Source organism: Thalassophryne amazonica, chromosome 19 (assembly GCF_902500255.1).
Source record: "Thalassophryne amazonica chromosome 19, fThaAma1.1, whole genome shotgun sequence".
NCBI lineage: Eukaryota > Metazoa > Chordata > Actinopteri > Batrachoidiformes > Batrachoididae > Thalassophryne > Thalassophryne amazonica.
In genome coordinates, this window is record NC_047121.1 from 41411379 (window position 1) to 41439245 (window position 27867).

The 27867-nt window shown below is 40.7% G+C and overlaps 2 protein-coding genes across 4 annotated transcripts in view; one reads left to right on the forward strand and one right to left on the reverse strand.

Moving 5' to 3' along the window:
- Positions 1-873: 873 nt before the first annotated feature.
- Positions 874-21860, reverse strand: LOC117500887 (inositol-3-phosphate synthase 1-B-like). Of its 3 annotated transcripts, none has more exons than XM_034159671.1 (11): positions 21849-21860; positions 14621-14745; positions 14366-14527; positions 12944-13073; positions 11550-11743; positions 11257-11406; positions 9575-9790; positions 7942-8106; positions 7722-7835; positions 3982-4199; positions 874-1722 (listed from the first exon to the last, which is right to left on the reverse strand). In XM_034159671.1, exons 2-11 carry the CDS (start codon positions 14732-14734, stop codon positions 1527-1529), a joined length of 1659 nt encoding a protein of 552 aa, XP_034015562.1. In that variant the 5' UTR covers positions 14735-14745; positions 21849-21860; the 3' UTR covers positions 874-1526. The 3 variants fall into 3 exon arrangements, with proteins under 3 accessions (XP_034015562.1, XP_034015560.1, XP_034015561.1); XM_034159669.1 differs by lacking the exon at positions 21849-21860 and adding an exon at positions 17107-17237; XM_034159670.1 differs by lacking the exon at positions 21849-21860 and adding an exon at positions 17048-17226.
- Positions 20992-27867, forward strand: part of LOC117500890 (programmed cell death protein 10-like) — a 29823-nt gene continuing 22947 nt past the window's right edge. Inside the window, 3 exon segments of the mRNA XM_034159676.1 lie at positions 20992-21145; positions 24973-25196; positions 25775-25828. Coding sequence (XP_034015567.1) covers positions 25107-25196; positions 25775-25828 — 144 coding nt within the window. The 5' untranslated portion in view covers positions 20992-21145; positions 24973-25106.

A 27867-nucleotide genomic window follows, 5' to 3' on the forward strand; every position in this document is an offset into this window, starting at 1 on the left:
ATGAATGGTAAAGAAACGTTTTTTTCTAATGTTTTAAAATATCTGAATAAAAAGTAAAATAATCAAAACATAATTGGGGTATTCAATGTCATACAACTGTTGTGATTTTTTTAAACAAAATGTAGTTGTCCCACACTATTGCCGTAATTTCCACCACAACACTGTAATGTCCCTTTAAACAGTTTGTATGAAAGATTGTTTGGGTAGTTTCTATGGAGATAAACAGTGACATCAGAGCACATGTATATAGCGCCAACTCACAACAAACAGTTGCCCCAAGGCGCTTTATATTGTAAGGCAATGGTGTGGTGGAAATTACATTTACAAGGCCAATAGTGCCCATAGTTAAAGAATCACCCATAGGTCCTACTGAAGTATAAGTTGCACCTTTCTCTGTTATCTCTTCTTTTTGAGATTTTTGTGCATTGTTGTAGTGTATTTTGTTTATTACTGGTATTCATTCTTTTATTATTGGAGTTACTGTATTTCTTTATTGGAGCTTATTTTTTTAGTTCCTTGATTTTTGGGAAATTCCCATATAAACAGTCATTATAATAAAGGATAGCGAGGTCCATGTAACAAACACAGAGGTCTGATATTTTTTTATACAGATCCAGCAAGAAAGGTTAATAATTTGTTTATCATATGACTATTTTATATATACAAACACGTGAACTTCAGGTTTCACCTGAATATGAAAGCTGCTGATGTTTTTGGGCTTGGAGGCAGACCCGTTCGTTTTCTTCACCTCCATGAAGAACTTGCCTAACAGATAACAGATGGTCAAAGTCGTTAGCTGGTAAGATTTCAATCTATGTGTTTTTTTTTCAATGCTGTTTAGATATTTATGGAGTATGCTCATATCCGACTTGGTTTTTCTTATCGTGCTTTTAGCTTTCTTGTTTGTAACAAAGTTTTTAATCTATTCTTGACTGTTTGGAGCTGTGTTTTTGTTGGTCTTCATTTTGCATGTCCATTTCAAGCTCGTTTGCTGTTAATTCCGCCATTTTATTTGTTCACTTTTTGTTTTATTTCACGCCATGAAAATTGTAGACAAAGTCCCAAATCTGATACGCGATCTGGACCAATTGTCATGGTAACGGTCTGATATGGGAAAATATCAGACCGGAAATCAGCCAATTGGCGCACGCGTACTGTCATAGCCGTATAATTATTATTATTAATAAACTTGGGAAATTTTGGTATATAAGTCGCACCAGAGTACAAGTCACAGGGCCTTCTAAACAAGTACGCGACTTATACTCCAGAAAATATGGCCCAGCATTAGGTGTTATGCAACAGATCTTTTGCTCTGTTTCAATCAATATTGCATAAGTGTTTATGCGGCAGTGCCTTTTTGTAAAACCTTCAGCAAATTACTGTAAGAAATGCTGGTTTTATCCAGGACTATATTTGTTTTTGTTTTTTTGTTTTCTATCATATTTTGCTCAGTGAGCGATTTTGTTCTTTTGATACAAACCTAGTTGTATTTCAATTTTATACAGGGTACAGTGTTGCATCTGGGATCAAAACATGCGTGGGTCATCGTCAACATGTGACTCAATGCCATTTGTTATCAGTGTATGGTTCCCGTTAATGAGGGGAACTTTTTTCAAAGCTGCTGTGTGGTTGCTGACATAGTTGGTGTGCGTCGGCAGTACGTCTCTCTGCAGCTTGTGTTCCAGGAGCATATGGTTCTGAGGAGGAAGGCCAAGGCACGCTCTGAAAAAGGCAGAAAGGAAGTTTAAACTTTGAATGAAATTTGTACAAATTTCACATGTTGTAAACTTGGACTGACTTTATTTAGAAGCTTTACCCTTCAATATAATACCATATTGGCATGTCTGAGCGCCCTGGACGTTCCATGCAAAATTATGCTTGAAGTGGGGGGGTGGGCATTTGTACAAACTCAGCCACATGTATTTGTCGGACTGCCTAGTTTAATAAAATGTCTGATTTCCTTGCTAATAAAGAATAAATCACCTGTCTTTTGGTTTTTTTTCCTTCCTATCCTTTTGTTATTTATTAAATGGGTTCCTTGTCAGCTGATGTCTGGCGCAGCCAAAAAAAAAAAAGGACAAAAGGTGACCTGCACGGTTAGTTTTCAATGTTAACTACATGAACAATAATTTACTTCACTGAAACACTTTGCACAGCATGTATGTTAAAGTAGAAAACTCTGGCACTCATGGCAGCTTAAAAAAGTTCCTAGCTGTTTAAATCTAGGCGACTTTGCAGTTAAATAATACATTTGTTGCCGTGTGATTCCTGCTTAAGATCTAAAAAAAAAAAAAAAAAAAAGAAAATCCATAATTTTGCCGCCAGCCTCTCAGTGAAACGAGTGGAACATTCAGACTGTTACTGACTGTCAACACAAGTCAGTTTTCTCTGCGTTCATGTCCACAAGCTGCAGAAGCCCTGTGTGTGCTCACACTGTGTCACACTCTGACAAAGTATTTAAATATTTTGTCCGTTGGCAAATGGGTGATTCTTTAACTACGGGCACTATTGGCCTTGTAAATGTAATTTCCACCACACCATTGCCTTACAATATAAAACGCCTTGGGGCAACTGTTTGTTGTGATTTGGTGCTATACACATGTGCTCTGATGTCACTGTTTATCTCCATACAAACTACCCAAACAATCTTTCATACAAACTGTTTAAAGGGACATTACAGTGTTGTGGTGGAAATTACGGAAATAGTGTGGGACAACTACATTTTGTTTAAAAAAAATCACAACAGTTTTATGACATTGAATACCCCAATTATGTTTTGATTATTTTACTGATATTTTATTCAGAGATATTTTAAAACATTAGAAAAAACGTTTCTTTACCATTCATTTTTATTATTGAAGATCAAAAGTCTGGGTGTGGGACAAGCACAAAACGGCAATATTTGCATATAATGATGCTGAAAAAAGGTGAAAAAGTCATCATAGACTACTAGAACAAATTTCTTAACACACTTTCATTGTAAAGATAACTATAAAAGTGTGAAATTTCCCCTTTATTCTGTTTTTCATACAATATGATCAAAGGACATAAGTGCCCGTAGTCTAAGAATCACCCAAATACATCTGTCTCCCATGGGGTTGGGGCGCTAACGGACAGATTGCGCCACATTTCTACTGCAGTGAATCTGCAATGCACAGAAGGACTGTCCCCATTTGTTGAAATTCTGGATTTCAGCAATAGTTTGGTGGTCTGAAAGCACAAAATCATAATCATATGTGCCCCCACCTCCTCCCTCTCTCTGAGGGAGACATAGCGAGAGTGAGAGTGAGTGATATCTCCTGTTCTGTGTCGACTCTTTCTCCTCTGGTGCTGGAGTTTTGGTCAATCAGAATACCAGAATGATCAATCAGACAGCCACAGGGAAAAAAAATAAATGAAAAAAAAAAAAAAAAAAAACAAGTAGAGTACAAACCAGCAAACAAAGGTACAGGCATAGTTTAAGCTCTCCATCTAAACTCTGCTCAAAGTTTTGAACACGCTCAAAATTTTCTGTTAAACTTTGCGGACATCAGCTGAGGAACTCATTTTGCAGGTGGAAAAAGGCTTTTTGTCACACAAAAACGAGCAAACTGATAGTAGCTCCTTTACCGTGTGAGTGGGACTTGTACAAAGCTAGCCATTGCCACAGAATACTTCCTGCGAATCTTTCACAATAAGAGCACAGGACAAACTGATGACATCACAAGTCAGACGTGGAAGAAATGAGAAAACTGTGAAAACTCTTTTGTGTGCTTTTTTACAATATGCTGGAGTCACTGAATTTATTTTAGGTGGGCATTTAATAAAAAAATTATTTCAGGTCAGTGTTTAACCAACTTTCTTCAAAAAAAAAAAGAGGTGGGTTGATGCTCGGCGTTGGGCCCTCAGACGTGCAAATAGGGTGTAGTATTTTTAAAAGGTAAAGTGTGTTATAATGCAGAACAGGAAAGAAAAAGATCTTTTATTGGGGCTGAGATACACCTCATGATGTTTTCGATGCAGGCACGCTGGCGGAAAAAAGCATTGATGACCGGCGTCCCCAGTGGGACCAAGGGGGCTTTACAGAGGAACGAGAGCAATGCCAGGACACTGTGGAAGGACTGGAAGTTTTTTTCACCCTGGGGCTGAACAGTCACACGCTGACAAAGTTCGGTCAGGATCACAAGGTCCAGGATGATTGGGCTTGCTAGCAAAGAGTCCTGTTGCACAACAAGAGATGTGTGGTCACCATCGTTGGATTAACATGAGTGATTATGGTTAAACAACTGATCTAGTAACCAGTTTCAAGTGTGTGTGTGTGTGTGTGTGTGTGTGTGTGTGTAAAACCAGTTTCACCTTAAACACCCTCAAAGCTTCTCAAACAATACTTGCAAGTCTATGCTGCTCCTACCATTTAATAAGTGGGGCATCAAAATTCCACCTTGATTTAAATGAATGAGAAAGAACATGTTAGGATTGACTCTACATCTGTGTGAAAAATGAAAATTAGTGGTATTGTATCGTGATACCTTCAAAGCCAGATCAACAAATAATACGTTTTAAGAAAATACCTGTTATGAAATGTACCACAGGCAAATGTTTAGTCTTCACTTCACAGTTTCTAGTCATTCTAAGGTGTACTGAGATTACAACTACAAACATCTAAATTCATGCTGTTTGGTTTCCCTTCAAGTGTTAAATAAGTAAAACTTAAGTTTATTTAACATGACATTTGAATGAGTAAGTAAGGGCAAGGGACACAACTGTAAGTTGATTTTTTGCTTCAGCCTCTTATTTTTGCCAAAAGTTAACTCCTCAAATTAATAAGCAGTGGAGACATTACCACACACTTAAACTGCTTTTGTTGCCATCTAGCGGGTGATGTGCAAATTTCAGGGCTTCTGGTACACTTACGAATTGAAACCCAAAATTCATTCATTCTGTCATTCATTAGTTTTCAACCGCTTATCCGAGTACGGGTCATGGTGGCAGTAGATCAAGCAGCTCATCCCACACTTCTCTATCCTCTGCCAAGTCCTGTAAAGGTGCCCTGACACTTGTGCCCCCACCCACTGTGCTCGTAGCCGGATGCCGTACTTTGTTCCGCTGGCTGCCACGTGTTGTGTGCTGGACGCTGCATATATAAAATAATTATTTCGTAGCGGATTAATCATTTTCTCTTTGAGTTGGTTGTTGAAAACACTTCTAATCGCTTCCGGAATCACAGAGGAGTGCTCCAGCAGCAGCTTTTCTCACGCGCATGCTAAATGAGGTGGAGAAAGCATTTGGAACCGTCTAAAAAGGTAATTATTGGTTATGTTTATATTGGAATGGCTTGGTAAAACAGTTGCATGTTTTTCCTTCTTGTGAGCAGCTATAAAAGTATGTTTATGATATACGATGTCTGTTAGAAAAGTATCCAACCTTTTTATTTTTTTCAAAAACCTGATGGATTTGAATCACATGTGCTTGCATGAGCAAACCTTGAACCTTCGTGCGCATGCGTGAATTTTTTTCATGCCTGTTGATTGCGTCATTTGCTTGTAAGCAGCCTTTGTGTGAGGATGGGTGTAGTTCTCTCGTCGTTTTTTCTTTGCAAGGAAATGGCGGAACGAATGGAGCAGTGCGACTGCATAAAATTTTGCCAGAAACTGGGCGACCCCCAGGTGGAAACCATTCGGATTATTCAGACGGCTTTCGGTGACGATGCTATGGGCATCACACAGATTAAGGAGCGGTACAACTGGTTTAAAGACGGCCGCACAATGGTGGAGAGCGTACCGCACTCCGGTCGGCCATCAACATGCTGAAATGACCAGATCATTTCCAAAGTGAACACTGTGGTGATGCGGGACCGTCGTGTGACTATCCGAGAAATTGCGGAAGAGGTGGACATCAGCACTTTTTCGGCACATTCCACTGTGACAGAAGATTAGGCCATGAAAAGAGTTGCAGCGAAATTCATGCCGATGGCTTCGGCACGAAGCTGATGGCGGAGCAAAAGCGCCTCCATGTTGAAGTCTCACAGGACATGTTGTGACATGCCCACCTCTTCCACAATTTCTCGGATAGTCACACAACTGAAAAGCCACCGAAAGCCGTCTGAATCTTCCGAATGGTTTCCACCTGGCTGTCACCCAGTTTCTGGCAAAATTTGATGCAGTCGTGCTGCTCCAGTCGATCTGCCATTTCCTTGCAAAGAAAAAATGATGAGAGACTCCACCCATCCTCACACAAAGGCTGCTTACCAGCAAATGACGCAATCGACAGGTGTGAAAAAATTCACGCATGCGCACAAAGGTTCAAGGTTGGCTCATGCAAGCACACGTGATTCAAATCCATCAGGTTTTTGAAAAAAATAAAAAGGTCGGATACTTTTCTAACAGACCTCGTATTTAACATCTCGTTATAGTCGTTCAGACGAGATGCGCTGTGATGTGGTGCGCTGACGCAATCACTCACGCAGTGTTTTTGAATTGTTTGCATAATGTTCACATGAAGTTCAAGTAATTAATGCGCAATGGAGATTTTAAACATTTCAAAATTTTCTTTACACACTTGCACGAAGCTGTACACAGTTTACAATGAGTTTGAGGCGAGGTTACTCTTGTGCACGGCAAAGTGCATGCAAGTGCGTGGATCAAAGTCGTGCAAGTGTCAGGTGGCCTTAACTCTTCCCGGGAGATCTCAAGGTATTCCCAAGCCAGCTGGGAAATAGAATTTCTCCAGCATATCCTGAGTCTTCTCCGTGGCCTCCTCCCGATAAAAAGTGCCTGGTAGACCTCCTTAGGGAGATGAACAGGGAGCATCCTCACCTGACGTCCAAAACACCTCACCAATTTTTCAGTGTTAACAAAAAAAAAGAAAGAAAAAAAAAGACATAAATAACCATTTATAAATGTCAGAAATGTATGATTTTTCCACACACAGAACTTTGACCTCCTAGTTTTACTGTATAAAAATTTTTGATGTTGATAGTTTTAAGATGCAAATGTTTGCCAGAAAGATGTACGGAAGATGGAATTTCTCTAGACAAGGACGATTTACAGTTGTGAAAAATCAGTTCCATCAAAATTCATTTTCATTTGTCTTACAAATTAAACATGTAAACAGGAACAGGTTATGTGTAGAAATAGTGGGAGAGAGGGAATATGCAAATGACTTGCAAGTGTCTGAAAGATGTGTAAAGAAAGATTAACAGTCAGGGAAGGGTGAAGGGAGAGTATTGGAACTGAGCATAAGTGATGGCATTCCTGAGCCTCCACCCCATACAACCACTCTTGGACCTGGCCTTTGGGAATACTCTATTTTTTCCCCAGTAGATAGAATTCAGTCTCTGTAAGAATTAGCAAAAGCAAAAAACTACAGCACCATGCTGATAGACTGCAAACCTCCACCAACACTAGTTTCTTATGCCACAAATTTTTACCTTGGAAAAAAAAATTTCAAGATAACAGTCCTGTTAGAGGTGACTTTTCATAAGTTAAGCTATAATGCAAAATACAGATTTAAAAGTGCTTTTCGATGTTAAAGTCAAATATCTACTAAATCCGTAATACGGCTCAGATGCAGCTCAAACTTGGTCTATTCATTGAGAGTACCCGTTTGCACCTCATTGTCACAAATGAGAGTGATTGAGGCACTTTTGATTGAGATAGAAGGCAAAATGTACACCAAATAGGCTTTTCATTATTAAATTCAAATGTCCACAAAATCCACAGGTTTCACTGAAACTGACTGACCTCACAGGTGTTGTGCAGTGCAATGGTATTGATCCCTCCCATCATTATTTCAGAAGTGTATTCATCCATGGCACGTTTGCTGTCTCCCACAAAGGGAACATATTTAATCACCACCTAAAACAAAGAGAGAGAGACAGACAGACACACACAGGGAGAGGGAGAGAGAGAAATAAGATGTCTGGAAGAGTCTCTCCAGTTTAACAGCCACTTGTTAACTTACGCAATGATCAGGTTTTTCATCAGGCTGGTACAGGATTGGGTTGGACTGGACCATGTCATCCACTACGTTGCTCTTGGAGATCTCCTTGGAGCGAAACTGCTGAGGAGCAGACAGATTCTTTCCATCGTTGTTCCCCAAGTGATTGTAGCTGACAATGGAGGTCGGCTGAGACAGGGAGAGAAAACCATTTAAATTCAATGTGAATAGTAGAAGTAGAGATTGGTGGTTTCAGAGTAATTACTACATATTTTCTTTATTTTTCTCATTTGTTATTTTTTCCCCAGTCAAGGTTGTAAATGCAGAGTGTAAAATACTGTATACAAAGAATGAGATTCTCCCAGTGACAACTGGTGTTCCTCAAGGGTTATGTTCTGGGTCCTTCAGTGCTCAATGCTTGTATTCACTGGTTGTTGGGTAGGGTTGTGGAAACCAGTGACTTTGTTGGTTAGGAACGGTTTACCGACCGTGACTTTGTGGTTGATGCTGTGAGCTTGGTGGAATCAGTGGATACTCTGACTGCAGCACATCAGAAGTTGAGTGATGAAATGGATTGACTGAGTTTGAGACTGTCCTGGATTAAGACTAAGATCCAGGCTTCGGTGACTTCCTGGACTCAGCCATGAAAACTGTATCTGTATGTGGTGAAGGTGTTGACCTTTTAGAGACATTCCTGTCCGTAGGTCCACAGCCTTTGAGATAGAGAAATGTCTGAGAAGATCTTATGGCATTAGAAGGTTTCTGGACAGAGGTGCTTGGTGACGCCGATGTCTTTGCAGGAGAGCAAAAGTCCAAGTTTTAAGTGTCCTGGTGCTTCCTGTATTACTGTATGGTTGTGAGACTTAAGGTGATGACTGGATGCCTTTGGTACAAGGTCTCTTTGGAGAATCCTTGAGCACCGCTGGAATGACTGGGTCAAACACAAGAGGCTAAGATGAGGAGTATTACTTGTACTGCGAGGGAGAGTCAGCTTTGCCATTTTGGCCATGTGACACCTTTCTCAATGCATGATCTAGTACATATGCACTGGAGTATTGAGGACCACAGTGGCTGGAGAAAGCCAAAGGGACTCCCACATTTCACCTTGCTGGTGGGAGTAGACCAGCTGTTCGCTTGGGCAGATGGCATTCATAAACGAAAGGGGGTTCCATGGTGTCATGGCTGCCGCAAAGCATGACACTCCCAGGCTTGACTTGTTAGATTATTGGGGAGGTGTCAAAGATTAAAACAAGGAATTAAAAAGCGCAAGCCTAGGATCAGTGGTTCCTGAGACCAGAGTTATTGTGAATATATATATATATATATATATATATATATATATATTTATTTTATTTTTTTAAGCTACTAACATAACACTTGAGTTTCTGATAAACTCTTAAATCAGAGCTCAAAGGTACTTCTATTTTGCAAATACTTTGACACCAAGATAAAGACTGTACGATCAGAGGTTCCTAACGCAGAGCACAATGCTGACAGAAGTAAACACTAGCTGAAGGAGACAGGCAGAAAACAGTGCACTATGTAACCTTTTTGCCCCTCTTCTTTTTTTTGTTTTTAAATTCATCTTTAGGTCAGCTGGCTTGGTTCAATTGGCTGATCTGTCATTGGCATTTTAAACTTCAGTCACTCATCTCACCTTGATGCCGGAGCTGACCAGAAAGTCCACCAGCACGGATTTGATCTTCGTCTGGCCAGATTTGAAGTCATCTCCTCCGATGAACACGCCCCTCTCCACAGCCAGCTCTATAGCCCCAGGGACAAACGTATTCTGTGGGGAGCCGTTGATGTAGGCACAGCCCTCCAGTATGCTGGCCACTGCAAACAGAGTTGATGGAGAAACTTCTCCTCCACCCTAGTGGAGGTACAAAGAGATAATGACTGTGACATCCTTTGTCTTATCAGAGTGAGGAAGAACACTGGGCTGATGATGAAACATTCCCCCTGCAACAGTGTTCACATCATCTGTGCAGCACAGCTCTGCTGCAGGCTCGAGGCGCATCTACAATTGAGCTATTTACTGAGGATTAAAACTGTGAAACAGACAATTACCTTTGCTGGCAGCAGTGAAAACATACTGAAGAAAGATGATTATTAAAACTCACTCAAAAGGGGGAAAACCATAAACATCCACATCTGATTTAAAAATAAATCTTTCACACTCATAGTATTTCATTTACACATCTGCAAGAACATATTAAGAGACTAATCTGTTCATCCTTTAAGCTTTATTAATCATAAATTGTGATGGATTATATCAGCATTAGTAGGGAATTTAGTTGAATGGCTGATCCAGAAACCCCAGATTTTTTTTTTCTTCAGCAGACGCCAAGTATAGCGGATAAGAGAATATTTACAGAGGAATCCTTCAAATGGTGATGCAAGCACCACATTTTGCACAAATTCTCCTTAGACATTACTCATTTGAAAAAGCAGTGTCCACTTGAATTTTCAATAGGTGATCACTTAGGGGGACAATTGAAGAATGAGTCAAAATTTAAAAATGATCCCATCAAATTGAGAACTGTACCATATTATTTGTCTGATCATAAGGATTCCAAAAAGGTATAGTTTGGACTATCTGTGACTGAATTCTATGGAATTATGAGGTAAAACTGCAAGAATGGTAAGAAAGGTCAATTTCAGTTTGTACAGGGGTAAAAAGTTTAAGTTGCCCCAATGCTGGTAAAAAGTGGTGCAAATTATTGACTGAGCTAATAGGATTAATAAATGGAATAGTTTTGACTGTGTTGAGTGCTTAGTCTGCAAAGGTTAAACAATGAATAACATGATAACTAAATATGCCACATAATGCAAACTATTCCTTTTTAAAACCCTATTAACTCAACCAATAATTCACATTGATCTTTTTTTTTTCAAAATTAAAGCATCTTTAACTTTTGAACCCTGTAAATACTGAAATTGACCTTTGTCATCATTCTTGCTGTTTTTACCCCATAACTCCCTAACATTCAGTTATAGATAGTCCAAACTATACCTTTTTGGAATCTTTATCAGGAAAATAATGTGGTATAATTTTCAATATGATTGGAGCATCTTTTAATTTTGACCATTGTGTAATTCTTCAACTGACCCCCTGCCTGGCCACTTATTGAAAATTCAAGTGGACACCCTGCCTTTTCAAAAGGGTAATGTCTAAAGTGTATTTGTGCCAAATTTGGCACTTGCATCACCATTTGAAAGATCTTTTTCAGTTATCCTCTGTACTTAAAGAAATGTATCAGTTTACATCATACAGAATATGTACAAATTACTAGTCTGGGTGGTCCAAATGACATTTTTCATGGACCCTGATCTCACCTGGATTGTAGCCAACAGGTTCTTCGCTGTATCGTTAACCCCAATTATGACATCACAGTAGCGCTCAGTGTTGGCCGTCCACAGAACAATGACTTTATCCACACCGCTCGCCTGATGGAAGTCCCTGATATCAGCTCTGATCTGCTCCACCTGGAAAACCATTTACTCCTCAAAAATCAAAAATCCTAATCACATCAAAAAACAATAACAATAATCCAGAGAAGGATTTTTTTTATAATTATACAAGAGTGCCTCTAGCCTTATGCTCTGCATATTTGTTTAGCAAACCCCACCTGCTCTGCCATAGTCCCATGAAGAATGTTGTCAGCGCGACTCTCCTGGTTAGCAGCAATAAATTCTGGGATGTAGATGGAAGGTCTTGGTTTCAGGCAGCACATGTGCGGTCGTAGCTGCTCTTGTAATGACCAGTCAAGCACCTGAGCTCGCTCCATTGCATGACCAAGATCCAGTGAAGAAATATCCCAACCTGAACACAGGCAAAAAGTGTATATGGGAGGTGATGGTCTAGTGGTTAAGCATTGGGCTTGAGACCAGAGGATCCTCGGTTCAAACCCCAGCCTGACCAGAAAATCACTAAGGGCCCTTGGGCAAGGTCCTTAATCCCCTAGTTGCTCCTGGTGTGTAGTGGGCACCTTGCATGGCAGCAGCCTCACATCGAGGTGAATGTGAGGCATTGATGTGTAAAGTGCTTTGAGCATCTGATGCAGATGGAAAAGCATTATATAAATGCAGTCCATTTACCATTTGTGTATATGTGTATATAAATTTTATACAGCTGGCCACTGTTACATCATCTACCTGACACAAGAGATGTTTTGAACTAATGTCCACACCTTTTTTGTGACATTATAAGGCATGCTTATATTAAAGCAAGTATCTCCACCAACAGCATTCTTTGAGATTTTTGGATTTTCGATGTGCATGTTATACGTCACACTAAATGCCAGTGCTGACAATGATTCCAGAATGGTGGCATGCCATCTAAAAATCACACAGCTGGGCAGCATTTTGCCGTCTTTGTTTGGTTCAATGTAAACAAGCAAAGGTGGGATAATGAGGAGTCTTCTGAACCCTTTAACATACTCACAGTTTTCAACAGAATGTAGTAAATATCAATATGCTCTACCAAATGCTTGAGTTGACCATTAAAGGGTTAATGGCAGTGTAGCTGGAGCTGTTTTAAAAGTGTTAGTCACTATTTAGTAGTAATGTTAAAAGTGCACCCATTCCATTGACACATGGTATAAACCAATGGATGTTATGAGTATTTTTATCAGTTTCGCCCAGAGTCAGTTATAATGTTCTAAAGGTTGTGCTAAAACATGTTCTATCAATAATGAAAATAATGAATGAGCACAAAGTGAAATCAGTTCACCTGTTAGTGTTCAACAGTGGTGTGACCTGTCTTGTAAGTAGTAAGTACAAAAGACAAAGCTGTGTTGATGGGCCCTTCCCAAAGAAGATGACTCACTGCAGTCTCAGCCCTGAAGGACAGCCTTTCTACATGAGAATACTAACTGTTTAAGTATACCAGTACCCAAAAACTGTCCTGAGGTGGAATCTTTCTGCCTGTATAAATCTCTCTCACATCAATTGTTTTGCTCAAATAGTTCTGTTGGACTCTGAAAGGGTAACCTTGAGTTAGATTTAATGGAATTACTCTTACCATCAAAGACAATATCATTAGGGTGCACCATGGGCAAAAGGTCACGGAAAGGCACGTTTACTTCGCCCTCTAGACCAGACCCCAGACAAACAGTAGATGCTTGCAGGAGGGAGCCAAAGTAATTTGCTTTCTGAAGAAAGTGTGAGAAAAAAAAGGGAGAGAAAACATTGTGTTTTAAATCTCTGTTATGTAAAATACAAGTTACAGAGTTCAAGCCAGTAATACATCAGTGCATTGAAGCTCATGAGACACAGGTGTACATAACAAAGTGCCAAAATAGTCAAGAAATCAGAGACATCCCAAGAAACCGTTCATTAAGGCAGTTGCATGTGCCCTTAAAAAGGGAAAACCAAAACTAGTGTGATTTAAGCTCTCTGTCGGCATATCCAGTGAGCAGTCGGTCTGCAAATGTAACCGGGGCAATACAGTAGGATACATTCAGAAAAGAGGAAAAGAAGCTGCCATTTCATAATCATTCTGATGGTCTTGTTATAAAAGTAAGATTCACAGTTCTTTTCAACTACAAATTCTTTACAGAATCATTCTGTTTTGCATATTATGTTGCTCAATTACCAATGTACTTTCTACTCTGTAGTTGGAGACCACATGCATAACACAGCAATTACAACTTTAATGTACTTTTCCCAGCCAGAATTTTTTATCCCAATTATCCACTTCAAATTTGTGGAAAATCACATCAATTTTGTTTCAGTTAGCATGGGCACAAGAATCAAAATGTGATGAAACTCAATCATGCTCAAATTCAAATTCAGCTGAGATGCACTCATTTGGAAGGTCCCGTTCAAAGTGCTTTTCTGTACCCCCCGACCTTACAGCCTGCAGGTAGTACAAATTAACTTGTAGAGGTGTAACACAGAGCCACTCTTCATCTGACCACCTGTTTGGAATTTTAAAAAGAATATAGAAGTTTTGATTCTCTAACAAATTAGACCTGTCAACACTTGTAATCATTAAACCCTGAGAGCTGCACCAATCTCAAGTTTTGATGGGAAAGCCACCCCCCCGCCCCTGCCCCCAGGCCAGAACCTTACCCTCACTACTTCTCCAAAGAATGAAAAATGGATCACAACAATGACAAAATTACTACACGTGGGTACAAATTCCCCAAGTGTGGTATCACCCTTTGCTTTTGCCCCACCCTGAATAAGACCCACTGAAAGGTCCAAATACGCTGACTCTATTTGGACCCAGTTCCACTTAACTTGACCTTGTCAGGACGAAGTGTTCTGCCATCTCTATAAAGCAAGATAGTTAAGTAGTAATGCAGTCTGTGCCATCATCAGCTGCTACACTAAGTTAGAGCTGTTGTTTATCCAAACCAGAATGAAATAACAATATTCCACTAGTTGATATTGTGTATGGATTTATGCCGACATTTTTTTTTTTTTTTTGATCACTCACCTTTATTCCAGTCTTGGTCCTCCAGCTGAGGCCCAACTTGTTGGCCAACACAGCAGCGGTAACTGTGGTCCCATTGTTGCCCCCCCAGCCCACAAGCATCACACCCAATCGGGGAACATGCCGCTCAGTGCGAAAAGTCAGCTCAGTGGTGCAAGGGGTCACCTACATTCATTATGGAGCAGAATTAGCAGGAGATTGTACGGAAAGCAAATAGAGTGTACAGTTCACAAACATAATGCGACACAGGCGATTTACCGTAATTTTATTCCCTTCTGTGTGCACTGATGTGGTCTGGTAGGAATACTGAGCCACAATATGTGTCTCTGTATATCTCACATTTGGGCTGTTAATATGAATGTTGACTGACATGACTGCAAAATCTGCAGAGAAAATGAGAGAAAGAGTTGAATGGTAATGAGTCCAGCTTTTCTTTCTTCCTGCTAACAGCCTCCAGACAGCACAGTGGATTTGTTTTGTATGTGCGTGCATGCGTGCGTGTTGGGTGTGCACGTGCATGTGTAGGCTGCACATGCAGAGTGCAATGGTACCAAACATATGGAACCAAATTTGCACTCTAAATGGAACCAAGCCACACTCTAAATGCATCCATCCATCTTCTTCCGCTTTATCCAGAGTCAGGTCGCGGGGGCAGCAGCTCAAGCAAAGCCGCCCAGACCTCCCGATCCACACACACCTCCCCCAGCTCCTCTGGGGGAACCCCAAGGCCCAAGCCAGCCGAGAGATGTAGTCCCTCCAGCGTGTCCTGGGTCTTCCCTGGGGCCTCCTCCCAATGGGGCGTGCCCGGAACACCTCTCCAGCGAGGCGTCCAGGGGGCATCCGGAAAAGATGCCCAAGCCACCTCAACTGACTCCTTTCAACGTGGAGGAGCAGCGGCTCGACTCCGAGCTCCTCACCCTATCTCTAAGGGAGCGCCCAGCCACCCTGAAGAGGAAACTCATCTCGGTCGCTTGTACTCGCGATCTCGTTCTTTCGGTCATGAGCCAAATCTCATGACCATAGGTGAGGATCGGAACGTAGATCGATCGGTAAATCGAGAGCTTTGCCCCCCTACTCAGCTCTCTCTTCACCACGACGGTCCGATACAGCAACAGCATCACTGCAGATGCTGCACCGATCCGTCTATCGATCTCACGCTCCATCTGTCCCTCACTTGTGAACAAGACCCCGAGATACTTAAACTCCTCCACTTGAGGCAAGGACACTCCACCGACCTGAAGAGGGCAAAGCACCTTTTTCCGGTCGAGAACCATGGCCTCGGATTTGGAGGTGCTGATTTTCACACTCGGCTGCAAACTGCCCCAGTGCACGCTGAAGGTCCTGATTTGACGAAGCCAACAGAACCACATCGTCCGCAAACAGCAGAGACAAGATTCTGTGGTTCCTAAACCAGACCCCCTCTACACCCTGGCTGCGCCTAGAAATTCTGTCCATAAAAATAATGAACAGAACCGGTGACAAAGGGCAGCCCTGGCGGAGGCCAACGTGCACTGGAAACAGGTTTGACTTACTACCGGCAATGCGAACCAAGCTCCTGCTGCGGTCGTACAGGGACCGTATAGCCCTTAGCAAAGGACCCCGGACCCCTTACTCCCGGAGCACTCCCAACAGGGTGCCCCAAGGGACACGGTCGAACGCCTTCTCCAGATCCACAAAACACATGTGGACTGGTTGGGCGAACTCCCATGAACCCTCGAGCACCCGATGGAGCGAGTAGAGCTGGTCCAGTGTGCCGCGACCAGGACGAAAACCACACTGCTCCTCCTGAATCCGAGGTTCGACCATCGGTCGAATTCTCCTCTCCAGTACTCTGGAATAGACCTTACCGTGGAGGCTGAGGAGTGTGATCTCCCTATAGTTGAAACACACCCTCCGGTCCCCCTTCTTAAACAGAGGGACCACCACCCCGGTCTGCCAATCCAGAGGCACTGTCCCCGATCGCCATGCGATGTTGCAGAGGCGTGTCAGCCAAGACAATCCCACAACATCCAGAGACTTAAGGTACTCAGGACGGATTTCATCCACCCCAGGATCCTTGCCACCGAGGAGCTTTCTAACCACCTCGGTGACTTCGGCCTGGGTAATGGATGAGTCCGCCTCTGAGTCCTCAGTCTCTGCTTCCTCTTCGGAAGACGTGACGATGGGATTGAGGAGATCCTCGACTCTAAATGCAATGCAACACAAATGGGATGAATTAATCCATGTCATGTGACATAAAAAGCGCCAATCAAATGACCACAGAATCCACTCAGCCGTTATATAAAACTGATTATTACAGGGCCACCATCAGGTCGATCACGGTAGTTTTTCGTATCTGAGTAGTTGTGGTTATTTTGGACATGCGTGCCAAATTTGGTCGCTGGAACGTTTGCGGTTTCTGAGCTCCAGATGCTTTTGTTGGAGAAAAAGAATAACAATAAGCCTTACTGCTGTTCCAGTTCTGGAGATTCTGGTTATTTTAGTGACAAACTACGCACAAGCACATCAACACCAGCTGCTGCTGGCAAGTGGAAGAATAAAAAAGGAAAAAGAAAAGGAAGTGTGTTGCCATCCTTCCGGCAGTTCAACTTTCAGCATATGTGGTTTAAAGTCGTGAAAGCTGGAAAAGGGAGCAAACGAAGCAGAACAGATCGTACAGAAACGGGGAGAGAAAAAAAAAACATTACAAAACACAAATGAATGAGTCACATGTAGCTAAGTAGCTAATCCGGAAATTTCCCCACCTTTTAATTTTTTCCTGAAACACAGCTCGTTCTGGTGCGCTTCGTTGATAGTTGCGAGCAATTATTTCCAAATCTTTAGGGTGTTTCTGTTACCGTGTGGTCGAAGGGACAAACCGGTACATCCGGCTAATCTTTTGCCGTCTTTGACAAGATGATGACGATGAAGTTTCAACCAGCCAATCAGGTTGCTCCTTGGAAACCCATGAGACGGACCCTTGTGACGTCACCACATACGGTGGATGTAATTGGACGTCTGTGCCTGATCCACTGCCCGAAGGACGATTCTAGAAAGTTCACTCTATGATCCTGGCGTTTCCAGAAAGATGATGGAAAACTTTGTATTGTTGATAAAAATTCAACATATATTTTTTTTTTTTTGCAGATTTTTCATTCATTTAGAGCTCAGTCGCCCCCACCCCCAATCTCTCTCTCTCTCTCTCTCTCTCGCTCTCTCTCCTCTCTCTCTCTCTCTCTCTCTCTCTCTCGCTCTCTCTCTCTCTCTCTCTCTCTCTCTCTCTCTCTCTCTCTTCGGATTTAAATAATACACTCAAACCACACATAAATACACCACATTTTTCAAAAATTCATGTCAAACGTCATAAATCCGAAGAAACCTTTAAGGAAAAGTACCCGATTTATCATCTAATCAAAAATTCCCAATTGAACATGGCTGCTATTTATGACGGCGGCCAGCAGGAGTCGCTGTGCAGGCCTCCCCTGACAGCCAAAGGATACTCTGGCCACTGACTGATTACAGCATCCGCCTCCCATGTCGGAGATCGTGAGCTCGCGTCCCGAGTGGAGCGATCAAACGCAGAGGTCTTCAACTCATTCCAGAAAAGGTCAAGAGGCTGCAGGTTTTCTTTGTAATTACCCACTCCGTGATGTTAATCAGTGAAATCACCTGGTGGAGTGGGTGGTTGCAAAGAAAACCTGCAGTCTCTTGGCCCTTTCTGGAATAAGTTGAAGACCTCATGACCAATATCCCTGTTCACTATATATATCTATATAATTTACACACTCATCTTCAACGGCTTACTCCAATTAAGGGTCATAATTTACATGTTTAATGAATACCAACACGGCTTTGTATTTGTCATTATGTTTTGGTGTTTTTACCATGCTGGGTAATTATATTTCCCTCCGACATCTTGATATCATGGGAATAACCTGTTTAAATACAATTTTCTCTGCCCGCTTACTTCACTTAAGGGTTGGCGTGGAGAGTTGATGCCTATTCCGGCAGTCATAGGGCGTGACGCACAGCACCCTCAACAGGATGCCAGTCTATCGCAGGGTTACATATAGACAGAGAAACACAACCAGCATGCACACCTACACACAATTTAAAGTTGCCAATTCAGTTTTGGATGTGGGAAGAAGCCGGAGCACTCAGAGAGAACTTGTGCAAAAAGAGCATGCAAACTCCACACAAAAAGGCCACAGCTGGGAAGCGATTCCAAGACCTTCTTGCTGTGAGGCAACAGTGCTAACCACTAAGGCACTGTTCTGAGGTTCAGCTAATGGTCTCCTGTATTGTAGAACCCTGGCTTATGCTTTCCCAGGGAGAGATTCCTCTACAATTGGAACACACTCTCCAGCCCCCTTTTTTAAAGATGGGGACCACCACACCAGTTTGTCAATCCAGAGATACTGTCCCTGACTTCCATGCAAGATTGTATAAGCATGTCAGCCATGACAGCCCAACAATATCCAGGGACTTCAACATCACATGGCGGATCTCATTTATCCAAGGCGACTTGCCACTGAGGAGTTCTTGACTACCTCTGTGAATTTTGCATGGGAGATGAGATGGCACCAGATCTGCCTGAGCCATCCATCCCTGCCTCCTCAAAGCATATCCAGGGCATGTCTGTCAAGTTGACTAGATCATCATAGTGTTCTTTCTACCACCTGACAATATCCTCAGTCCAATTTAGCAGCTCTCTTCCTTTGCTGAACACAGCCTGGGTGAAGAACTGCTTCCCTTTCCTGAATCAGTGTGCCAGAAGCACTTTAAGGCTGAACTGAAAGTCATTCTCCATGGCCTCTACAGACTCCTCCAACACTCACGTTTTTGCCTCAGCCATCACTGAGGCTGCAGTCCTTCCAGCCTGCCAATACCTTCTGGAGACCTCTGTGCCAGCTGGACATGAAAGGCCTCCTTCATTAGCGTGATGACTTCCCTTACAACAGGAGTCCACTAGCGGGTTATTGGGTTACAAAATACAAAAAAAAAAAAATTTAATTTCTAAAATTATCTTCCTTTTTAACTTATATTTTATTAAACTTTATAACACAATTATACAAATCAACATCAACCTAAATATGTCTGGCTGACATAGTATTATTAATTTTTTTGGATAAACAATGACCACTTTTCCCATTTTTGTCCATTTGTGGTTCCCGTAGTCTTATAATGTGTTATATATGTGTTATAATTATCTTCCTTAAATGTAAACTGAAAATAAATCTCTACAACTTGATATAAATTAATTAAAAATATAAAAGCCAAGATGGTGGGTTGCATATATATATATATATATATATATATATATATATATATATATATATATATATATATATATATATATATATATATATCGTGTATATATATATATATATATATATATATATATACACGATATATATATATATATATATATATATATATATATATATATATATATATATATATACACGATATATATATATATATATATATATATATATATATATATATATATATATATATATATATATATATATATATATATATATATATATATATTTTTTTTTTTTTTCCAGTTTTCTTCAGACAAGTTAAGGGATGGATACATGAACATTTTCAAGTCACTGAAAATGTCTTTGACTTTATTTACATCAATTATGTAGAAATACAAACAGTATGGCACTCTATGACAAATATGTGTGGAGTAGACAGTTCTCAAAAAATGAGTGTCTGGGCAAAAAAGAGAAGAGTGAGGAAAGCCACCAAGACACCCAGATAACCAAGGTTGGGTAGGATTTCTTTGAAATGTAATCCAAAAGTAATCAGATTACAAGTAATCCAAATGTATGTACATACATACATGTAATCCACATGTATTCTTTCAAAGTAATCCTACCCAACCTTGGTAATCTGGGTGTCTTGGTGGCTTTCCTCGCTCTTCTCCTTTTTGCCCAGAAGAAGTTATAGGCTTCTCTGGCTGTGATTGGAAAAATTGTGCATCGTGCATGTTTTGCATTTAGTATTTCCAGTTATACAGCTTTATGCTGAAGTCGTATAGAGGAGGATTTTCTTAAAAACAAGACCTGAAAGTTCAGCTACAATTTGCCAGAAGGTTCATCTGAGATGCAAGCCTAGATTTGATGTTTTGGTGAAAGAAAATTCTTCTCTATGCCACTTTCAGTTTGAGTTTAAGGCAGATAATTTTGGAAATTTAAATTTTTTTGGATTTTTTTTATATATTTGAAATGGCATAAACACATCAACATATGTGAAATACCAAGTGTTCCAAGAATTTTGGAGGGCACTGTATATTTTTCAAAATTCCCTCCAAAACTTAGATGGCACAGGGCAAATACAAAATAAATGTATAACTGTCTCTGATTCAATCCCAAATCGGTGAACCTGGAAATTGTGTTATTACAAGGATAAATGTGTCGTATTTTAAACTAAAGTTCTCTTATTGTATTTGAAATGCAAAACTTGAAGGGGCACAACCATGTTTTACGCCAATTTATATAATCTAATTGTGAATTACAGAAAATTTTTCCTTTGGGGGAGATAACATGTTTGTTTGTACATTTTCTATCAAGTGTATCAACCAGACTGACAGTCATAAAGGGCACGTTTCATGTGCTGACGTTGTGCTTAGTCGCCTGTTCATTGGAGAACAGGCGTTGACGTCGAAACGGTCCGGAAGATGTCGGTCTGGTCAGTCCTGAAAAACTTCCGCCTTAACTTGTAAAGAAAATATAGTAGCTAAAAGGCAGACGACGGCGTAACCATCTCGTTTAAAGAGTTTTACCCAAGGTAATTACAGGGTAGCACGTCCATGCTCAGATAAACACTTATAATGGCATAGTTTCTTGATATGTTTAATGTCAACAGTGTATACAATGCTACAGCTTACTCTGGGTAGTACAAATGCTAACAGGATGCTAACATCGAGTTGGTCAGAGGCCTCAACTAATAATTTTTAGTGTTCGATCGCCATATATTTGCCACTTTGCCATAGTGTTACTTTGTTTATTATCGGCATGTCAGCAGATGACTTTGTCAATTAACTTTAGGTAAAACAGTCGCCCTTCGTTAACATTACAGCAACTATCTCAAGCAGATGGCTAATGCATTTAGCTAAAGAGTTAGCAGTTAGATAGAGCTACTTAGTTTAGCTTGTTGGCTAGTCGCAGAGTCTCGTCAAAAATATGTAACTTAATGTGTGGCTTGTTAACATGAATCGATACATTTACTTTCAAAACTCTGTCACAAAGTGCTTACTGTTTTAAATAACTGTCAGTTAACAGTTCATTAACAACATAGAGCTGTTTCGTTGTCCAAGACATTTTCTTGCTTCTGTCATTTGGGATTCTTTATAACAGAGATATATTGAAAATATAAAACCACTTTAGATTTTCAATATATCACTATATATTTTCAATGCAGTATAAGCAGGATTGTGTTAGTGTTTCCTGGTATGACATCATTGCATATCTAAGTTGCTGCCTGGTTACACCTTTTTAGATAAAGCAATGTTGCTGTTACCAGCAATTAATGTCATTCTGTCACTCCCGTATTTTGGCCTTTGCTCATCGTTCCTTGCTTCTTCTCCAGGGAACAGAGATGCTGGTGTGTGAATTTCACAGTAGCTCAAGTAGTATGGCGCTTCCTGAAAATGTGGATGCCAGACTGTTAGATGCAGATGAATCCATATATTAAGATCATTTCTTGCAGAGTTGTAGAGAATACAGAAACATTTATTTTATGTATTTTACATTTAATTGTATCACTGGAGATGGAAGCTAAAATGTGCTCTGTGATGAAAAATTGTTTTTTTTAAATGCAGAATGTAGACTCCAAAAGCATTGCAACAATTATTTGATTATTAATGCACTATTAAATTGTCAGCTGTTATGATAATCAACTATTTGAGTTTGATTTTAGCTTCTTAAATGCAAATAGTTTCTGGTTTATTTTACTTGTTGCTTTACTGTTATCTATTAGTAAACTGAATGTCTTTGGGCTGTGGACAAAACAAGATATTTGCAGGTGACATTTTGGGCTCTAGGTAACTTTTAGCAATATTTGTCACTTTTTAAAAAACATTTTATGGACCTAACAATTAATCATCTAATTAAGAAAATAATCAATCAACCAAAATCAGGTTGATCTTTTACCAGGTCCAAGCGACATTTGACACCCTCTCTATTATTGAACTGTCTAGTCAATGGGACATGTACTTTGCAAGTTATGTATTTTGATATGCACATAACATGCATAATATGTTTTCCTCAACGAACTTTGGTTCGTGGACTAGTTCTGTTGAATATACATGGTACCAAGGTGCCCACAAAAAAAACAAAACATGCCAGCATATCAACCAATGTGCAGTTGAACTGTTTTCTTACCAGCTTTCCTATGTAATATGTTGAAATATTACTAAAATTAATCATGCATAGGACATATTAGATGCCTTCTACTTTTTTAAAAACAATGCTTCTGACCCACCATATATCTGTTCGAAGGGGATCTGGCTCACTTTCCATTGACCCTACTATTGTTGAAGCTAAATAAAATGTCCTGGGGCCTCATGTACAAAGGCTGCATAAGCACAAAAACGTGGCGTACGTCTTTCTCCGCGCTAACATTCAGGACTATCAAAAGTGAAATGACTGTGGAAATGTGCGGTGCACCATTCCAAGTTCACAACTGGCGTACACTTGTTTCCACAGCTACCGGTCCACTCGGGACATGTAAAAGAGATGCTGGGAAACTGTTAATAGTGTGAAAACAAGTATTCATCAGAGTGATGTGCACATCAGAGACACACTTATGAACAATTAACACACCCACGTGTTTGCAGTTATATGGGTGGATATGAAAGCATGTGCAAAGTGATGAGGAAAATGGGATTAACAATGGCTGCGTTAGCACTGTTAGAGGACCTTGCAAATGGTGCAATCTGACATGAGCGTGACCGTGGGAATGCGAGGATTTACTTGCAAATGATGATAATTAAGTCGATTTTAGTTACCAAGGTCAGTATTACTGTAGAACAGTAGAACTGTGGTCGGCCCACAGCACAATACAGCAAGGAGCCAGGAGTTGTCTGTGCCCACACATGTGCTGACCACGCTGGGGTTCCTGGCAATGGGGGCATTCCAGTGGGAGCTGGCTCAACGGTCAGGAGTATGCCTGTCAACCTTGAGCCAAGCCATGCCAGCTGTGTGGGACGGAATCATCTGATTGTCATCCAGATACATCACATACCAGCATTAAAGCGCAATTTGCAGTGTGAGCCGGTTTCCCTAATGTAATCGGAGCTGTTGACTGCACACATATTGCTATAAAGGTGCCATCACATTATGAATTTGTTTTTGTTAATTTTCATTCCATCAACATTCAAATGATGTGTCATGTGCAAATGCATTGGTTGTGTTGGGAACAGGCTAGAAGCTGGCACGGTACACGATGGGTGGCTGCTTGGTGAGGAAATAGTTTATTTGTGTAAAATTAAAAAATTAAAACCAGCATGATCAAACATGTTTATTGTTATTATTTAATTTTTTTTTTCTTGATGGTTACACTACAGCTGCAGCACGTCTTTACAGGCCTCTGATTGGCTCCCTGTGTTCAGTATTCGCCAATCAACATGGCTGTACAGTTGTGGATATCACACACTGTCAGCCATGGCATACCTCATTTTATTTAACTTGTGTGTGTGCTGCTCTGAGCCCTCAGCATTTACGGCCTCACACACACATGCACACACGCTCCCACTAACTTTTTTCCTATTTCATGTTTATTATGTTTGACAGGGTACCAAATAAAGTATCCCTGTGTGTCTCTATTTCCATCATCACACTCTTTTTTTTGTGTTCATGTTGACTGATCTGACTGAGAGGGGAATCCCAGCTCACTTGGCCTATTTACATGAATTTGCATATTTAAATAGGGACGTGGAAAGGGAGGAGTTTGGTACATCTGCATATGCTCTCAATTCCATGTTGATTGGGATGTACAAATGCAACATGCTTGGATCCATGCGGACAAAACACTTTGATACATCTGGACATTTTTGTGTGTACGTTAGTTTCTGGGTTTTAGTGTATGGCATGTTTCAGTAGGAAATCCACACAAGTCTTTGTACATGAGGCCCGTGGTCTGTTAATTTGCTGCTTGTTATCCGAGCAATCCATTGGGCAGTTTGTAATATTTCCCACTGCTGTTTCATCTGGCACCAATGCAATGAATGTGACTTGTTTGTGTTTTTGTACTGTAATTTGTATGTGTGTACCTGTCTACTGTAACTTTTTCATGCTGACGAAGAAAAATACACTCCCACTCTAGTGCAGTTTTGTGCCTTGCAGTTTTCTGGTTCATTTTTTGAAAAAGCGTTTTGGGTTCTGCAAATCTGCACCAGTTTTATTTTGTTTAAAATTTGCAAAATTAGGTTTTATTTAAGATGTCTAACATTAGGTTCTTTAACCAGAACAGATTTGGTTCTGTCTTGGTGGAAATAGCCAAACCAATCTGTTAAAAATATACTTATCCATGGGGGGGTATAAATACATTATTTACTGGTCAGTAAATATCATGAACTGAAACGACTTGTCTCTTGTCTTTTAAACTTTCAACAGCCTCTTGTCAGCCTGGAGCTTGCGTGGTTTTCAGATTGTGTGTGTGTGAGTGGTTGGGTGCATGTGTGAGTGTGTGTGAGCTGCAGTTAGCCTTCCTTCTCACCTTTTCATCACGAGCTGTTCCTCCCTGGAGGATGACAATGGAGGAGATGAAGAATGAAGCTGAGACAAATTCCATGGTATCCATGACACTGTATGCTGTGATGTATCCTGTTTTCAATGAGGTACATTTATTTTTTTGTGGTCTTACGATGTTCTGTCATTTTCTTAGGCACTGGTCACACACAATGAGTTTGAAGTCATAATCACAGTATAACTGTTTTGGCCTCAATGTATGTGCTGTGTTGTTAACTGATGACAGGGATCCTGTGTATCCTTAGAAAGTCTTAAAAGGCATTGCATTTGTTTGTCTAAAAATAAGGCCTTAATTGGTCTTAAATCAGTCTTTCAAAAGTCTTACACATGCCAAGACATAAGAAGTAGGATTTTATTAATCTTTTCTTCTGACATTGGAAATAAAAATACCAAAATAAATGGCAATGTCAGGTTGATTGGTTATTTATTTGTTTGTTTAAAAGAATTCAGTGAAAGTGTCTCCTAACTACACAAAGTCATAACGCCATAACATACATGATGATAGAGGTGGTACTCCACCATTTCTAATATGTACTGGTTAAAAATACTAATGATCATATGATTAAAAAGTACATTATTGACATTGAGTGAAGAATGAGTTATTTATGTCTGACTGAACACATCCAACTTTTGCACTGATATGCGCGTGTGTGTGTTTTGTTATCAGCTGGAGAAGATCAACCTATCAGCGGCGCAAACGCTTAGAGCAGCTTTCATAAAGGTAAAAGTATTGTATGCATGGGTTATTTTAGTTTTCTCCTCGTTCTTTAAAGAATACATCCTTTTGATACTCAGCATGGATGTGATGTTCTTTTCAGTATCATGGCAAAGGTTTGGTTTTTACTTCAAGGACACTGACAGCATGCTGACTGAGGTTAAAATGCTGACTTTTTACTTCCAGAATGATCAAAGCGACTTTCAGTGTTGATTAGTGCAAATCGCTGATGACTAGATGACTATAAATGTATCAAAGTAGTCCTGAGCAAGAAAGCCTTGATCAGATGTGCTCACGGTACACAGCGTCTGTTGTACCCTCATATTTCAAAGTATCATGCATTGAGAGAAATGTTTACATGGGCTTTTAAACAGTCAAGTTCATAAAATATCTCACCTCACTTTTATAAAATTGGCTTTTTTTTTCCTCTGCCATGTTGTATGTTTTCAGTGCTGTTTGTCTGTTTGACTTTTAGCAGGATTATGCAAAAACTGCCAAACTGATTTTCTTGAAACGTGGTGGGAGTGCTGTCTATGGGCCTAGGAGGAAACCTAACTTTAGGACTGGATCTGCCGAAAGGGGGCGGATCTGGGAATTTGTAGGAATGAGGTTGTTTCTGTAACTATTATGTAATTCTGGATTTCTGAGAGCTTGCAACACGGGATCCACCTACGTATAATATTTGGTGTCCACGGGGGAATCCTTTTTTTGCGCACGATGAGATTGAGATTCTTTTGTCATTGTTATGCTACATACAAGAACAAAATTGTTTTAACACATCCACCAGTCAGTAGTTTATTGCAAAGAAGCCTGTATTATTGCTTTAATAAATAAGGGAATACTCCTTGATCTGATGCTTTGGAGACCTTTTTGATGATGTTGCTCTACGCATGCAGCGCTCAGTGTGGATGTACTGTGGACATGGCAGGAAGGCACCAGAGATATATATATATATTTTTTTTTCTCAGCAGCGCTCACTATCCTGTTCAGTTTATCTCTCTCCTCTGTTGCACTGTTGCCAAACCAGGAAGCGATGCAGTAGGTGAGAATGCTCTCAGTGGTGCATCTGTAAAATGTGATCATGGCCAGAATCGTAAGCTCCACCCTCTTCAGCCTACGGTGGGAGTGAAGGCCCTGTTGGGCCCTCTTGAGTGCTGCTGTGGTGTTGTTCCTGGAGTTCAGCTCATCTGTCAGATGGATCCCCAGGAACTTGGTGCTCAGAGCAGCTGATGGTCAGTAGGAGATGGTGCCAGTGACCAATCCTCCTGAAATGAGTTACCATGTTGTTGTTGTTGAAGGCAGGGTTGTTTTTTGTGCACCAGGCTGACAGATGCTCCACCTCTTTTCTGTAGGCTCATTCATCATTGTTGGTGATGAGGTTGATAACTGCGGGGTCATCGCCAAATTTTGTGATGTGGTTGGCATTTAATCTGGTGAACAGTCATGCATCAGCAGCGTAAACAGTCACTGGGTCAGTACACACCCTCTGGAGATCCTGTGCTTACTGTGGTCATTTTTGCTGCTATGCTACTTACATTGACTCTCTGCCATCTCTCTGTGATCCAACTGCACACGCCATGATCCACGCCCCAGCAACAAGAAGTTTTCAATGAGCTGTTGTGGCAGTATCATGTTAAATGTGGAGCTGAAGTAAATTAACAGTATATTGGCATAACTATTGCTGTTTTCCAAATGAGATGGCATCCTCCATAGACCGGTTTGCTCTGTAAGTGAACTACAATAGGTCCAGACAAACTGCTCAAGGCATTTCATGGCTATGGGGGTCGAGGCTACAGGCCAGTTGTCATTCAAGGACTCTGGCTTGTTGAGCAGAGGTATTTTGGTGGCACCTTTGAAACAGGCATTCAGGCTTGGCTGAGCAAGATGCAGTCGTCTCTAACTCCACACTGTAGCGATCTCCACATGTTGATGTAGTTCATTTTAGCGTCCAGTGAGTGAGTGTTAGGGTTAGGTTTGCAAATTAATGGCTGGTTTGCTTGTGTTAACCCTTAGGCAGGTGTTGACGCCTCCTTGCTTCCCTCACT